The sequence below is a fragment of the Budorcas taxicolor genome, chromosome 6, assembly GCF_023091745.1.
Source record: "Budorcas taxicolor isolate Tak-1 chromosome 6, Takin1.1, whole genome shotgun sequence".
In the NCBI taxonomy this organism is placed as follows: domain Eukaryota; kingdom Metazoa; phylum Chordata; class Mammalia; order Artiodactyla; family Bovidae; genus Budorcas; species Budorcas taxicolor.
The window spans coordinates 56,008,012-56,023,915 of NC_068915.1; the positions used below are offsets into that span (position 1 = coordinate 56,008,012).

Here is a 15,904-nt window from a genome sequence, read left to right on the forward strand (position 1 = left end):
TAACCAGTGTCAAATCATATGTAATCATTTGTGCGTGTGTGTGCTTAGTCGCTCAGTTTGTCCAACCCTTTGCAACCCCATGGGCTGTAACCACCAGGCTCTTCTGTCCATGGGACTGTCCAGGCAGCATACTAGAATGGATTGTCATTTCTTCCTCTAGGGGATCTTCCTGACCCAGGTATAGAATCTGCATCTTCTGCACTGCAGGTGGATTCTTTACCACTGTGCCAACTGAGAATATCCCCGTATGTAATCATTAAACATATATAAAATAATAATTACAGTATCTTTGACATAACTAAACTCCAGAAATATTTAAGACTCTGTTTTATATTGCACTTTAAAAAAGCTAAGAAGCTAAAACTGAATTTCTACTGTGAGATGGCAGCATGTCTATCCTATGCACAAAGAAAGCAGTCTTATTCTCTTAAGGCTAAGTACAGACTATGGTAACATGAAAAGGATCTTTTAAATTCAAAACAAATGGTTAAGTAAAGTTATCAAGGAAGAGAAGAGTTATTTCATATTCCAGTACACTGAAATATTGGAAGTTAAAGTCTAGGATCGGCTTTCCCGGTGGCTCGGCGGTAAAGAATCCACCTGCCAATGCCGGAGATGCAGGTTCAATCCCTGGGTTGGGAAGATTCTCTGGAGAAGGGAATGGCTACCCACTCCAGTATTCTTGGCAGGAGAATCTTATGGACAGAGGAGGCTGGTGGGCCATTGGGTCGCAAAAAGTTGGACACAACTTAGTGACGAAACATCAACAAAGTCTAGGATACAAGGATGGGGGATTTATATACTAGTTGTTATTTATTAAGCACTTATGTACCACGTGGCTATGGTTTTTCCAGTAGTCGTGTATGGATGTGAGAGTTGGACTATAAAGAAAGCTGAGCACCAAAGAATTGATGCTTCTGTACTGTGGTGTGGGAGAAGACTCTTTAGAGTCCCTTGGACTGCAAGGAGACCCAACCAGTCCATCCTAAAGGAAATCAGTCCTGAATATTCAATGGAAGGACTGATGCTAAAGCTGAAACTCCAATACTTTGGCCACCTGATGCGAGGAACCGACTCATTGGTAATGACCCTGATGCTGGGAAAGATTGAAGGCAGGAGAAGGGGACGACAGAGGATGAGATGGTTGGATGGCATCGCCGATTCAATGGACATGATTCTGAGTAAATTCCAGGAGTTGGTGAGGGACAGGGAGGCCTGGTGTGCTGCAGTCCATGGGGTCACAAAGAGCTGTACACGACTTAGCAACTGAACTGAACTATGTACCATGATATCTGCTAAGTGTTTTACAGGCAGGATCTTACCAAGTCCTCAAATTAATGCTATTATATAAATACTGTAATCTTCCCTCACTAGAAAGGTAAGCAAATAGAGACTCAGATGGGAGTATATCCGTTGTCTCCTGTCAAGAAGGTAGGAAGATGAGCAGCAGATGTTAGAGCTCAGGCTGTTCTACAGAACCTATAGAACATCCTAACCACAACCAGAAGAACAAAGGGTGGTCTCCAAATGACTAAAACATGGGATTCCCAGAGGATATTGGCAGGAAGAGTCACACTTGTCATGATTTGAATTGGACATATAAGAGAGAAAAAACAATGGAAAATTCAAGATACGTAGACTAATGCTAACAGTTATGATTCTCAACAGTATTCTTTACATTCCATATTTGGGACTCACCCGAATTATAATACTGCAGTCAGGTTCCTTTCTTTCTACATATACTTCAATTAACAAATCTCCAGCCTGGGAAACCTAAAAAGGGCAGATGCGAAGACAGCAAATGTAAGTACGTTGCAAGGACACACACAATACTTAAGATGGTTCAAAAGTCCTAGTCATATTTCTAGAAATTTTATAACAATGAAATGGGATCAATCTCCCTGTTAAGAACATAAGGATACCCATTTTCTGGATACAGTTAAGGATGAGGTATCTACACAAATGATATAATCAGCAAACACAATCACATACCATTTTTCTTGTCTTTTATTCAAAAGTATAGTGTCCCCACATACCCTTAACTGGCTACAGTAGAAAGAGATGGTAAGGCCAAAAATCGAAATTTGAAGATAAATTAGGTCAGAGCTGTATTAAAATTACAAATAGAAAATGTATACTTAGCAATAAGAATTAAAAGTGAAGTGACAGAATATAAGAATATAATAAAATTTTTATTTTAATTACCTTTAGCCAAACATCAAGTGCTAGGTTATTTGGGTCACTATTATACCTAAGAAGACACACTAAGTGAAGAATACACAAGGCAGGCAATACAAAGCATAAGATGTCACTAGGTAGATTGACAGAATCATGTGAAGAAGATTAACAGAGAACCAAACAAATCTATGAAAAATATTTTGAGTTGCTTTTTTCAGAAATTCCCTTAAGTTATGTAATCACTCAGAAGTCACATCCATCACTCATTTTTAGAAAAAGATCATAATGGAGAAACGATCATTTCAAAGTTAAATTTGCCTCAGAATAAAACCTGCCGAGTAAATTTATGGGGCAAACATTAAAAATGTACTCTGAAGAGCTGTTCATAGTTATTCTGACACTACAGGCTTAGCAAAGCTTATTTCCAATTTTTCCTCCTTATGTTTAGAGCTACATAAAAATGCTATGGAAGAAAAGATACAGTTGACATTTTTACTTTCCCCTGTGTTTGTATAAACAACTCTCCGGGAAGGACACATTTTAAAAATTAAAAAAGCAAACACAAAGAATTCATACAGTGTAGCCAAAAACAAGAATAGCTCAGAAAATCAAACAGGAATAAGACTTAGAGTCTGTCAAAAAACTACTTCAGACAAGTTTTGAATGGACTGGAGAAAAACTCCAGCAAAACAACAGATTTTTTCCAAACTGTTCTACTTTTCTTCCGAATTGCTTTATTTTATAGACAATTCTTTTCTTATTTTAGCAATACTTACTTCTACTTAATTAGAAAGTGTTCAAGACTCATTTCTTTATTGCAGTATGAATACAAATGATAAAACTGCAGAATGGCACTCATACTTTATCCAATAACCATATAGATAGCGCTGCCAAAGATTACCCTTAGGCTCACACAATGCTTTGCTTCATATCTGAAACTCTCTCCAAAAAGCAAGAATCTAAGAGAACCAACTGCTAATGAGCCACATTTTTTTTAGCGTTACTGCTAACTCATCTGGAGGCTGCATTAATTACTTTGGGTCAAAATGGAAGAAACACTTTCTTACAGAATTAATGTCACAGTAGTGGGCTTCCCTGGTGGCTCAGATGGTAAAGACTCTGCCTGCAGTGTGGGAGACCTGGGTTCGATCCCTGGGTCGGGAAGAATCCCTGGAGGAGGGAACGACTACCCACTTCAGTATTCTTGCCTGGAGAATTCCATGGCCAGTGGAGCCTGGCGGGCTACAGTCCATGGGTTCACAAAGAGTCAGACATGACTGAGTGACTAATACTTTCACTTTTCACTGGTACTAGGGGATCTACGCATTTGAACGAAAGCCTTTCCTCATCTCTCTCATATGGAATGATAGCTCTGACAATTTCTCTAAAGTAGTTGTGTGTATTTCAGGAATGAAGTGCACTTAGTGTTTGATTAATAAGAAAGCATTCACCTCATACTCTAAGTGTACCTACAAAGAGAATTTATTTGACCCATTTGTCTTATCTACACTGGTACCCTGAATCCACTATAATTGCTAGTTATTAGAAGACAAAGCCAGCCTCAAAAAAGTCCCGTGAATATTCATCAAACAAGGAAAGGTACCCTGGAAAAGCAGTAGTGCAACCTGAACACACAAATCCAATATGATGCAACCGAGGACAGTAAGGAAGATCTAGAAAAGTCAACTTAAGAAATAAATTAACATGTTATGAAGTGCACAATAGAAACAGTCCCACCAGTGCAATCATCCAAGAGCATGCAAAGCAAAAGCATATAAGAAATAACTTATAATTTCAAAAGCATAATAGAAAGAATCATTAGGGAGTCTGAATTTTCTGTTTATTTTAGTATTTATTTTGACTTTAAATGCTTCCTTTGAAATCCACTGGTATTTTCAATAGTGCTTCATAAATGAAAACTGATTTCAAAAAGGACATTGTGATAAGACTGGAACTAACTTTTCCATCTGTGTTTTGAAAACGTTACATTAGCATACTTTGGCATTTTGTATGTGTCATGCTACAGAATTTCAAAACTGTTTTATCTAGGTTTTTTTTCCCCATTAGTTTTACTTTGCTTCAAATAGGAATTTGAAAATAAACACAACAAATGTTTACTTACAATGAAAGTTTTTTGTTTGTTGTTTTTGTTTTTTTTTTTAATTTTTTCAAATTGGAGATCTAACTATTACTACTCACTTGAGTGTCTTTCCACTTGGTAATAAAGCTATTCTCTATGTCCATTTGTTTGACTTGGTCTTCTTTAACCTGTTTAAAATATAATTTGGGACATTCTAATAAAATACAAGGTGTGATGGTACTCATCCTCACATAACTTTCTTCAGGAATTTAAAGACTGACATGTTAAAAATAAATGAGAATGGCCATCTTCATCAGCAGGGGCCCACACAGCTAGGGCAGATATAAAATCAACAAGACAGAGGCTCATAAAGTTCAGAATATCTTATGATGATGCCACTTTAGGCTACACATTCCATCAGTGGCATCCCCTTTGCTGAGGTGCATTAAGAAGCAAAGTGGCTGATGAAGGGTTCAATAGAGTTTATGTACACTGAGAATAAAGACTTCTTTTATCAGAAATGTTCATTAAGGGCTTATGAAGTTTCCACCCTTTGGTTAAAGTTGGACTTAACAAAACTATGTAGATAAACATTTTTACTACTATAACAGTACAAAAACAGAAAATCAAGAAAGCATGCAAAGCCACACATGTTTTTTTTCAGTCTTTCATTTCCCAGCATCAGAACTATTGTGAAGACATTGCTATTGATCAAAAACAGTAGACACATAAAGGAAGAGATAAAAAGGAGATCAAGAAGCAAAGAGAATTCAACAACTGTTCATTCCTACATAAATTAAGATATGAACTTTGTTATTTTATTAAAATATACTTTCTTTTCCTTTTTTAAGCAATCTTGTGAGGAGTTATTGTAAGAACGTATGAACTACAAAAGTTAACCTATTACCATTAACCTATTTGATCATCTGGTAAAGACACAATTCTGGAAAAGAAGGGGTCTTGTACAAGAGTACTTAACAGAATGCCTGGAAAGGTTTAATGACAACACTGAGATGGCAGAAACATTCAGGCAGTGGAAATGGACCTTTCACCCAGGTCCCCTACATCCCCCCACCATATTCAAATCCTAGGCTTATTTCTTCTGTTTTTACTCCTTTGAAATAAAAGAAATTATCCCTATTCTAAGAGTTTTCTGATGAAACATGAAAATATGAACTTCATAAAATAGCAAATTGAAAAGTCCAATAATTAGAATAGAGATGACTTAATAAAAACCACAAAATATTACTTCAGAATTTTTTTTCCAATTCATGCACAACTAAACAAAAACTCTAAAATGCTTTCAACTGCAAAATTTATCAGCCTGATGTAATTTACTGAATTTGTGAATTTCATAATTTCACACCTCTAAGTAGACATACTTAATGCATACACATACTGAGAAAAAAAAACATAAAAACACTATAAATAGAAGTATTCTGTGCAACAGACACCAGATGGTAAAAAAGCTTTAAAAGCAGCCAAATTTAAATGAATGGCTATAGCTTAAAATGCTAGTTATAGCTGAAAAGTGAAGGATCATGTACCTATCCTTTATTTTTAAATATTCCTAAAGACATGAATAAAGACATCCTAAAATATATATTTTTGTTTGCAAACAATAACATCAAAACTATTTTAACAAGGGCAGGATATAAAATATTTACCTCAAAAATTTCAACATAATTATTAATTAAGTCTTCGATTACATTCACTTCTTCACTAGTTTGTCCCTTAGTTTGAAACAAACAGGAGGAAAAAACCAAGGCCAAATTGTGGGCACTCATGTGATTGATTTCTGAGCATTTCTGAACCCTGTTAGACAAAAGCAGTACTTGTTACAACACATTTCTATGTGAAAATTTCATAAAATGTATGTCTTCATGTTCATTTATCCTCTTTTATTTTTTAAACACAAACATATTGAAAGTCACTGATATTAAAGGTGGAGTGGTGATTTAAAGAAAAATACATAGTTCTTTTTTCCAAGTATCCTTCAGGTTTAAGAACATTAGAAAAGACTACTGTCGAAGATATTACTACAAGTTACAAAGCATTACTTGCTCATCGCTTTAGAAGAAGGACCCCCCTCCCCAATATCCAGACAATTCTACAGATGTGACAACCTGTAGCTAAGGCATAAAGGTGTGCTTGCAGAAAGGTGTCAAATGACTTATAGGATGAAAGCATAAATAAAAGAGAGACAGGGGGCAGTAGGTAAGCAGGAAATAAGGCAAGAATGACAAATTGGGAGGCATAAAGTAAAGAGTTCCAAATTCAAAGTTCAGGGCAACTGTTGAATTTCTCAGCCCATCCTTATCAGGTGAGAAAATGGTCAAAAGTGTTTGAATGGTTATTCAAAATAAGACACCTCTCAGAAAGCAATCTCTTTTACAATGAACAGACATGAAGAGAGTCAATTCTCCCAATCAGTAGGCTACAACACCAGTTTTACAAAGAACTTTCAAGTACTCACGAATGTTTTATAAGTTCAAAGTAATTAAGAAAACAACCATAGCCATCACCCCAATAAAAGGAAATTTACAATGATAAAAATGCAGAACTCTAACTGATGCCCATGGAAATATCAGTTAATTCTATCACTGACTATAGACTTAACAGCTGCTCAATTGCCTGTCTACTTTTGTGAATGTCTAAAATACATGCTAAAAAAGGGAGATCAACTCTATCTAAGGAATAAAGCAAGACTAGGTAGGTACACCTAACTATAAAGGGCAAAGATTCTAGTAGGTACAAGGAAAATAAGGAAATATGACAGCAATATATACGATAGTGTAAGAAACAATGAAATACCAAATTGCATAGGGGAGACAGAGCAAGCTTGATCATCATGTATGATTGATAAGATGCAAAAGGCATTGCAAGTTAATAGAGAAGGATGTCATAATTGTGGGCATCCCTCGCAAAACCACTCTGTACTTTTTAAAATCACACTAGATATAAATATTTGGAAATTTTATCTGCAAGTCTGCCTCTGTTACTATTAGAATCTAAGCATCCCACAGCCAGAGACTGTGTTAATCATACTGTGGTGGTGGCGGTTTAGTCGTAAGTTGTGTCCAACTTTGTGACCCCATGGACTGTAGCCTGCCAGGCTCCTCTGTCATGGGTTTCCCTAGGTGAGGATACTGGAGTGGGTTGAGGAGTGTGTTGCCATTTCCTCCTCCAGGGGATCTTCCCGACCTGGGGATCGAACATGTCTCTCCTGCTTGGCAGATGGATTCTTTACCACTGAGCCACTAGGAAAGCCCCTAATCACACTGCAGTGTGTAACATAAATATATATAGTGAAGGGAATTAAGTCAATATTAGTCATGGAGGAAGTGATCTGTTATCTAGGGCATGGATAGAAGTAAATGCTAAATCAATCTGACTTTATCCACAGTGACCTCTCAAACTTTGATGACACTATCAAATATTCTCATCTCCTGAGCATTCTCCTCTAGCACTTATCACCTCTTCAGTTTCTGTAACTGCCTGAATTACTGGCATAAATATGTCCACTATGTATTTTCCTTTTCTTCTTTTATTTCCCTGCTCCCACACTAGTATCCGCAAGCGTCCCATATTCAGCCAGTTTATTCTCTTCCCACTCAGGGTTTCTCATCAGAAGTACACAGAAACTGTGTCTTAAGTAGGTTTCTTTGCCTCTGTTCTAACCTCTTCCCAATCAATCCCAGGACATGGGTTATCATCCTAAAACAGATTGGATCAGTCACTCCTTATCACAAAAAGGAATGCAATCCAAATTTTTTTTTTTTTTAATCTCCAATTTATTTTTTATTTTTTTTTAATTTTAAAATCTTTAATTCTTACATGTGTTCCCAAACATGAACCCCCCTCCCACCTCCCTCCCCATAGCATCTCTGTGGGTCATCCCCATGCACCAGCCCCAAGCATGCTGTATCCTGCGTCAGACATAGACTAGCGATTCAATTCTTACATGATAGTATACATGATAGAATGCCATTCTCCCATATCATCCCACCCTCTCCCTCTCCCTCTGAGTCCAAAAGTCCATTATACACAGCTGCGTCTTTTTTTTCCTGTCTTGCATACAGGGTCGTCATTGCCATCTTTCTAAATTCCATATATATGTGTTAGTATACTGTATTGGTGTTTTTCTTTCTGGCTTACTTCACTCTGTATAATCGGCTCCAGTTTCATCCATCTCATCAGAACTGATTCAAATGAATTCTTTTTAACGGCTGAGTAATACTCCATTGTGTATATGTACCACAGCTTCCTTATCCATTCATCTGCTGATGGACATCTAGGTTGTTTCCATGTCCTGGCTATTATAAACAGTGCTGCGATGAACATTGGGGTACATGTGTCTCTTTCAATTCTGGTTTCCTCGGTGTGTATGCCCAGCAGTGGGATTGCTGGGTCATAAGGCAGTTCTATTTGCAATTTTTTAAGGAATCTCCACAATGTTCTCCATAGTGGCTGTACTAGTTTGCATTCCCACCAACAGTGTAGGAGGGTTCCCTTTTCTCCACAACCTCTCCAGCATTTATTGCTTGCAGATTTTTGGATCGCAGCTATTCTGACTGGTGTGAAGTGGTACCTCATTGTGGTTTTGATTTGCATTTCTCTGATAATGAGTGATGTTGAGCATCTTTTCATGTGTTTGTTAGCCATCCGTATGTCTTCTTTGGAGAAATGTCTATTTAGTTCTTTGGGCCATTTTTTGATTGGGTCGTTTATTTTTCTGGAATTGAGCTGCACAAGTTGCTTGTATATTTTTGAGATTAGTTGTTTGTCCGTTGCTTCATTTGCTATTATTTTCTCCCATTCCGAAGGCTGTCTTTTCACCTTGCTGATATTTTCCTTTGTTGTGCAGAAGCTTTTAATTTTAATTAGATCCCATTTGTTCATTTTTGCTTTTATTTCCAGAATTCTGGGAGGTGGATCATAGAGGATCCTGCTGTGATTTATGTCGGAGAGTGTTTTGCCTATGTTCTCCTCTAGGAGTTTTATAGTTTCTGGTCTTACATTTAGATCTTTAATCCATTTTGAGTTTATTTTTGTGTGCGGTGTTAGAAAGTGATCTAGTTTCATTCTTTTACAAGTGGTTGACCAGTTTTCCCAGCACCACTTGTTAAAGAGATTGTCTTTACTCCATTGTATATTCTTGCCTCCTTTGTCAAAGATAAGGTGTCCATATGTGTGTGGATTTATCTCTGGGCTTTCTGTTTTGTTCCATTGATCTATATGTCTGTCTTTGTGCCAGTACCATACTGTTTTGATGACTGTGGCTTTGTAGTAGAGCCTGAGGTCAGGCAAGTTGATTCCTCCAGTTCCATTCTTCTTTCTCAAGACTGCTTTGGCAATTCGAGGTTTTTTGTATTTCCATACAAATCTTGAAATTATTTGTTCTAGTTCTGTGAAAAATATGGCTGGTAGCTTGATAGGGATTGCATTGAATTTGTAAATTGCTTTGGGTAGTATACTCATTTTCACTATATTGATTCTTCCGACCCATGAATATGGTATATTTCTCCATCTATTAGTGTCCTCTTTGATTTCTTTCATCAGTGTTTTATAGTTTTCTATATATAGGTCTTTAGTTTCTTTGGGTAGATATATTCCTAAGTATTTTATTCTTTTCGTTGCAATGGTGAATGGAATTGTTTCCTTAATTTCTTTTTCTACTTTCTCATTATTGGTGTATAGGAATGCAAGGGATTTCTGTGTGTTGATTTTATATCCTGCAACTTTACTATATTCATTGATGAGCTCTAGTAATTTTCTGGTGGAGTCTTTAGGGTTTTCTATGTAGAGGATCATGTCATCTGCAAACAGTGAGAGTTTTACTTCTTCTTTTCCAATTTGGATTCCTTTTATTTCTTTTTCTGCTCTGATTGCTGTGGCCAAAACTTCCAGAACTATGTTGAATAGTAGCGGTGAAAGTGGGCACCCTTGTCTTGTTCCTGACTTTAGGGGAAATGCTTTCAATTTTTCACCATTGAGGATAATGTTTGCTGTGGGTTTGTCATATATAGCTTTTATTATGTTGAGGTATGTTCCTTCTATTCCTGCTTTCTGGAGAGTTTTTATCATAAATGGATGTTGAATTCTGTCAAAGGCCTTCTCTGCATCTATTGAGATAATCATATGGTTTTTATTTTTCAATTTATTAATGTGGTGAATTACATTGATTGATTTGCGGATATTGAAGAATCCTTGCATCCCTGGGATAAAGCCCACTTGGTCATGGTGTATGATCTTTTTAATGTGTTGTTGGATTCTGATTGCTAGAATTTTGTTGAGGATTTTTGCATCTATGTTCACCAGTGATATTGGCCTGTAGTTTTCTTTTTTTGTGACATCTTTATCAGGTTTTGGTATTAGGGTGATGGTGGCCTCATAGAATGAGTTTGGAAGTTTACCTTCCTCTGCAATTTTCTGGAAGAGTTTGAGTAGGATAGGTGTTAGCTCTTCTCGAAATTTTTGGTAGAATTCAGCTGTGAAGCCGTCTGGACCTGGGCTTTTGTTTCCTGGAAGATTTCTGATTACAGTTTCAATTTCCGTGCTTGTGATGGGTCTGTTAAGATTTTCTATTTCTTCCTGGTTCAGTTTTGGAAAATTGTACTTTTCTAATAATTTGTCCATTTCTTCCACGTTGTCCATTTTATTGGCATACAACTGCTGATAGTAGTCTCTTATGATCCTTTGTATTTCTGTGTTGTCTGTTGTGATCTCTCCATTTTCATTTCTAATTTTATTGATTTGATTTTTCTCTCTTTGCTTCTTGATGAGTCTGGCTAGTGGTTTGTCAATTTTATTTATCCTTTCAAAGAACCAGCTTTTGGCTTTGTTGATTTTTGCTATGGTCTCTTTTGTTTCTTTTGCATTTATTTCTGCCCTAATTTTTAAGATTTCTTTCCTTCTACTAACTCTGGGGTTCTCCAATTCTTCCTTTTCTAGTTGCTTTAGTTGTAGAGTTAGGTTATTTATTTGACTTTTTTCTTGTTTCTTGAGGTATGCCTGTATTGCTATGAACTTTCCTCTTAGCACTGCTTTTATAGTGTCCCACAGATTTTGGGTTGTTGTGTTTTCATTTTCATTCATTTCTATGCATATTTTGATTTCTTTTTTGATTTCTTCTGTGATTTGTTGGTTATTCAGAAGTGTGTTGTTCAACCTCCATATGTTGGAATTTTTAGTAGTTTTTCTCCTGTAATTGAGATCTAATCTTAATGCATTATGGTCAGAAAAGATGCTTGGAATGATTTCAATTTTTTTGAATTTATCAAGTTTAGATTTATGGCCCAGGATGTGATCTATCCTGGAGAAGGTTCCATGAGCACTTGAAAAAAAGGTGAAATTCATTGTTTTGGGGTGAAATGTCCTATAGATATCAATTAGGTCTAATTGATCTAATGTATCATTTAAAGTTTGCGTTTCTTTGTTAATTTTCTGTTTAGTTGATCTGTCCATAGGTGTGAGTGGGGTATTAAAGTCTCCCACTATTATTGTGTTATTGTTGATTTCCCCTTTCATACTTGTTAGCATTTGTCTTACATATTGCGGTGCTCCTATGTTGGGTGCATATATATTTATGATTGTTATATCTTCTTCTTGGATTGATCCTTTGATCATTATGTAGTGGCCTTCTTTGTCTCTTTTCACAGCCTTTGTTTTAAAGTCTATTTTATCGGATATGAGTATTGCCACTCCTGCTTTCTTTTGGTCTCTATTTGCGTGGTATATCTTTTTCCAGCCCTTCACATTCAGTCTGTATGTGTCCCTTGTTTTGAGGTGGGTCTCTTGTAAGCAGCATATAGAGGGGTCTTGTTTTTGTATCCATTCGGCCAGTCTTTGCCTTTTGGTTGGGGCGTTCAACCCATTTACGTTTAAGGTAATTATTGATAAGTATGATCCCGTTATCATTTACTTTATTGTTTTGGGTTCGGGTTTATACACCCTTTTCGTGTTTCCTGTCTAGAGAATATCCTTTAGAATTTGTTGGAGAGCTGGTTTGGTGGTGCTGAATTCTCTCAGCTTTTGCTTGTCTGTAAAGCTTTTGATTTCTCCTTTGTATTTGAATGAGATCCTTGCTGGGTACAGTAATCTGGGATGTAGGTTATTGTCTTTCATCACTTTAAGTATGTCTTGCCATTCCCTCCTGGCCTGAAGAGTTTCTATTGAAAGAGCAGCTGTTATCCTTATGGGAATCCCCTTGTGTGTTATTTGTTGTTTTTCCCTTGCTGCTTTTAATATTTGTTCTTTGTTAATTTGATTAATATGTGTCTTGGGGTGTTTCGCCTTGGGTTTATCCTATTTGGAACTCTCTGTGTTTCTTGGACTTGGGTGATTATTTCCTTCCCCATTTTAGGGAAGTTTTCAACTATTATCTCCTCAAGGATTTTCTCATGATCTTTCTTTCTGTCTTCTTCTTCTGGGACTCCTATAATTCGAATGTTGGAGCGTTTCATATTGTCCTGGAGGTCTCTGAGGTTGTCCTCGTTTCTTTTAATTCGTTTTTCTTGTTTCCTCTCTGATTCATTTATTTCTACCATTCTATCTTCTATTTCACTAATCCTATCTTCTGCTTCCGTTATTCTACTATTTGTTGCCTCCAGAGTGTTTCTGATCTCATTTATTGCGTTATTCATTCTATTTTGACTCTTTTTTATTTCTTCTAGGTCCTTGTTAAACCTTTCTTGCATCTTCTCAATCCTTGTCTCTAGACTATTTATCTGTGATTCTATTTTGATTTCAAGATTTTGGATCATTTTCACTATCAATATTCGGAATTCCTTCTCAGGTAGATTCCCTACTTCTTCCTCTTTTGTTTGGTTTGGTGGGCAACTCTCCTGTTCCTTTACCTGCTGAGTATTCCTCTGTCTCTTCATCTTGGTTATATTGCTGCATTTGGGGTGGCCTTTTTATATTCTGGTAGTTTGTGGAGTTCTCTTTATTATGGAGCTTCCTCACTGTGGGTGGGGTTGTATCAGTGGCTTGTCAAGGTTTCCTGGTTAGGGAGGCTTGTGTTGGAGTTCTGGTGGGTGGAGCTGGGTTTCTTCTCTCTGGAGTGCAGTGGAGTGACCAGTAATGGGTTATGAGACATCAAGGGTTTTGGAATAATTTTGAGCTGCCTGTATATTGAAGCTCAGGGGAGTGTTCCTGTGTTGCTGGAGAATTTGAGTGGTATGTCTTGTTTTGGAACTTGTTGGCCCTTGGGTGGAGCTTGGTTTCAGTGTAGGTATGAAGGCATTTGATGAGCTCCTATTGCTTAATGTTCCCTGAATTCAAGAGTTCTCTAATGTTTTCAGGCTTTGGATTTAAGCCTCCTGCTTCTGGTTTTCAGTTTTATTTTTACAGTAGCCTCTAGACTTCTCCATCTATACATCACCGATGATAAAACATCTAGGTTAAAGATGAAAAGTTTCTCCACATTGAGGGACACTCAGAGAGGTTCACTGAGTTACAAGGAGAAGAAAAGATGGAGGGGGTAGTTAGAGGTAACTGGAATTAGATGTGGTGAGATCAAAAGAGGAGAGAGCAAGCTAGCCAGTAGTCACTTCCTTATGTGTGCTCTATAGTCTGGACCGCTCAGAGGTATTTATGGAGTTATACGGGGAAGAGGAGAGGGAGGAAGTAGACAGAGGTGACCAGGAGGATAAGAGAGAGGAATGAGACGGAGGGAGACAAATCCTGCCAGTAACCAGTTCCTTAGGTGTTCTCCACCGTCTGGAACACAGAGAGATTCACAGAGTTGGATAGAGAAGAGATGGGGGAGAAAAGAGACAGAGGCCACCTGGTGGAGAAAAAGAAGAGTCCAAAGGAGGAGAGAGTGGTCAAGCCAGTAATCTCGCTCTCAGGTAAACTTGGGTAGTGAAGTTTGGGTTTTTAAAAGTACAAAATTGACAACAGAAACCTAAGAGCAAAGATTAAAAATCTAGAGTAGAGGTTGGATTTTAAAAAATACAATATTAAAGAAAAGAAGCAGAAGGAAAAAGGAAGAAAGAAAAAAAAACAAGAATTATTTAAAAAACAAACAAACAAACAAAAAACCACCAACAACCATCCAAAGGCTATATATGGTGTTTGACTTAAAAAAAAAAAAAAAAAAGACTTTTTTCTATAACCTATAATAGTAGGTTATAGAAATAAAAATTAGAGGAGAAATAGAAGACTTAACAATTTAAAAAAAGTTAGAAAAAAAAAGAAAAAAAAAAAGGAATGATTTTAAAATTATTAAAAATATATCTGGCCCTTCTCTGATGTTTTGGGCCATGTGGGATCACTTCCAAGGTGGTTGCCTCTGTTTAACTTCTTCTGTTTGCTGGTTTTTCAGGCTCACTAGTTCAGTCGCGCTGTGGGGAGGGGGGATGCTGCAAACAAATAGCACTGTCGTGTGCACAGTGTCTCAGCCCCGCCTGACCTGTCCCTTCTGGCGGCGCACAAACCGCTCCGGCTCTACGATGCTCAGCCGGGAACCATCTGGGGCCGGCCCTCGGCTGCGTGCACTTCCCCGGTCCAAGCCGCTCAGGTTCGGCGCTCAGGCCGCCCTCAGAGGCACAGATTCGGCTGGGACTGCGCTTTGTGCCCTTCCCAGGTCCGAGTAGCTCAGGAGTTTGGCGAGCGCGATCGCCGCAGCGTGTCACCTTTTCTGCCGCTGCTGCTCAGCTTTCTGGGTGGACCGCTGGCGTCCCCCGTGAGGCAGATTGTGAGTGTCCAGCACCCCCAGAAGTCTTAGCAAAGAGGCCTGCTTGCAGTTAGGTAAGTAAAGTCTCTCCGGGTCTGCAATTGCCCCTTTCCAGTCCTTACGGCTCTGGCTGCCTGTCCCCGGCGGGGGATGGTCTGCAGCCGGCTTTTTCCATTCCGTCCTTTGTTCTGTGCTCAGTCCTGGCGGTGTCTTATGTTCGAGCTTTTCATGCGGTAGCTATCCCACAGTCTGGTTTGCTAGCCCAAGTTAGATCGTTCTGGTTGCGCGTGGGGCGTTCCTGCCCGATTCTTACAAAGCACTGCAGCCCGCGCCTCCCGCGCGTCCCTGCCCTGCCCCCACTTCCCAATGGCGGATGCAGGCGTCTGTGCTGCTTTTCCGCTTGGGGAGTTGCTGTTGGGCTTGTAATCTCTTGGTTTTAATTATTTCTTTATTTTTCCTTCCTGTTATGTTGCCCTCTGTGTTTCCAAGACTCGCCACAGACTCGGCAGGGAGAGCGCTTCCTGGTGTTTGGAAACCTCTCTTCTTAAAGTTCCCTTCCCGGGACGGGCTTCCCTTCCCGGGACGGAGCTCCCTCCCCACCTCCTTTGTCTCCTTTTTCGTCTTTTATATTTTTTCGTACCTGTTTTTGAAGACAATGGTCTGCTTTTCTGGTTGCCTGATGACCTCTGCCAGCCTACAGAAGTTGTTTTGTGGAGTTTGCTCGGCGTTGAAATGTTCTTTTGAGGAATTTGTGAGGGAGAAAGTGGTCTTCCCGTCCTATTCCTCTGCCATTTTTATCCCGTCCCCAATCCAAATGTTTTTGCACAATGAACAGAGTCTTTCACAGCCTGATGCCAGCCAACTACAAAGCATCTCATCTTCTAGCACACATGTTTCCTGAAAATATCCCTCACTCACGTCTTATACTTAATTTTTTGTCATGCCCAGTTCATTTATCCTTTTAG

The 15,904-nt window shown here is 38.3% G+C and overlaps 1 protein-coding gene across 1 annotated transcript in view; it reads right to left on the reverse strand.

Annotated features, from left to right (window-relative positions):
- The window catches only part of ARAP2 (ArfGAP with RhoGAP domain, ankyrin repeat and PH domain 2), a 187,846-nt gene that overhangs the window by 57,516 nt on the left and 114,426 nt on the right, over positions 1 to 15,904 (reverse strand). Inside the window, exons 23-25 of the mRNA XM_052642100.1 lie at positions 5,926 to 6,073; positions 4,378 to 4,446; positions 1,699 to 1,773 (exon numbers count right to left, since the gene is read on the reverse strand). Coding sequence (XP_052498060.1) covers positions 1,699 to 1,773; positions 4,378 to 4,446; positions 5,926 to 6,073 — 292 coding nt within the window. The remainder of the gene's footprint in view (positions 1 to 1,698; positions 1,774 to 4,377; positions 4,447 to 5,925; positions 6,074 to 15,904) is intronic.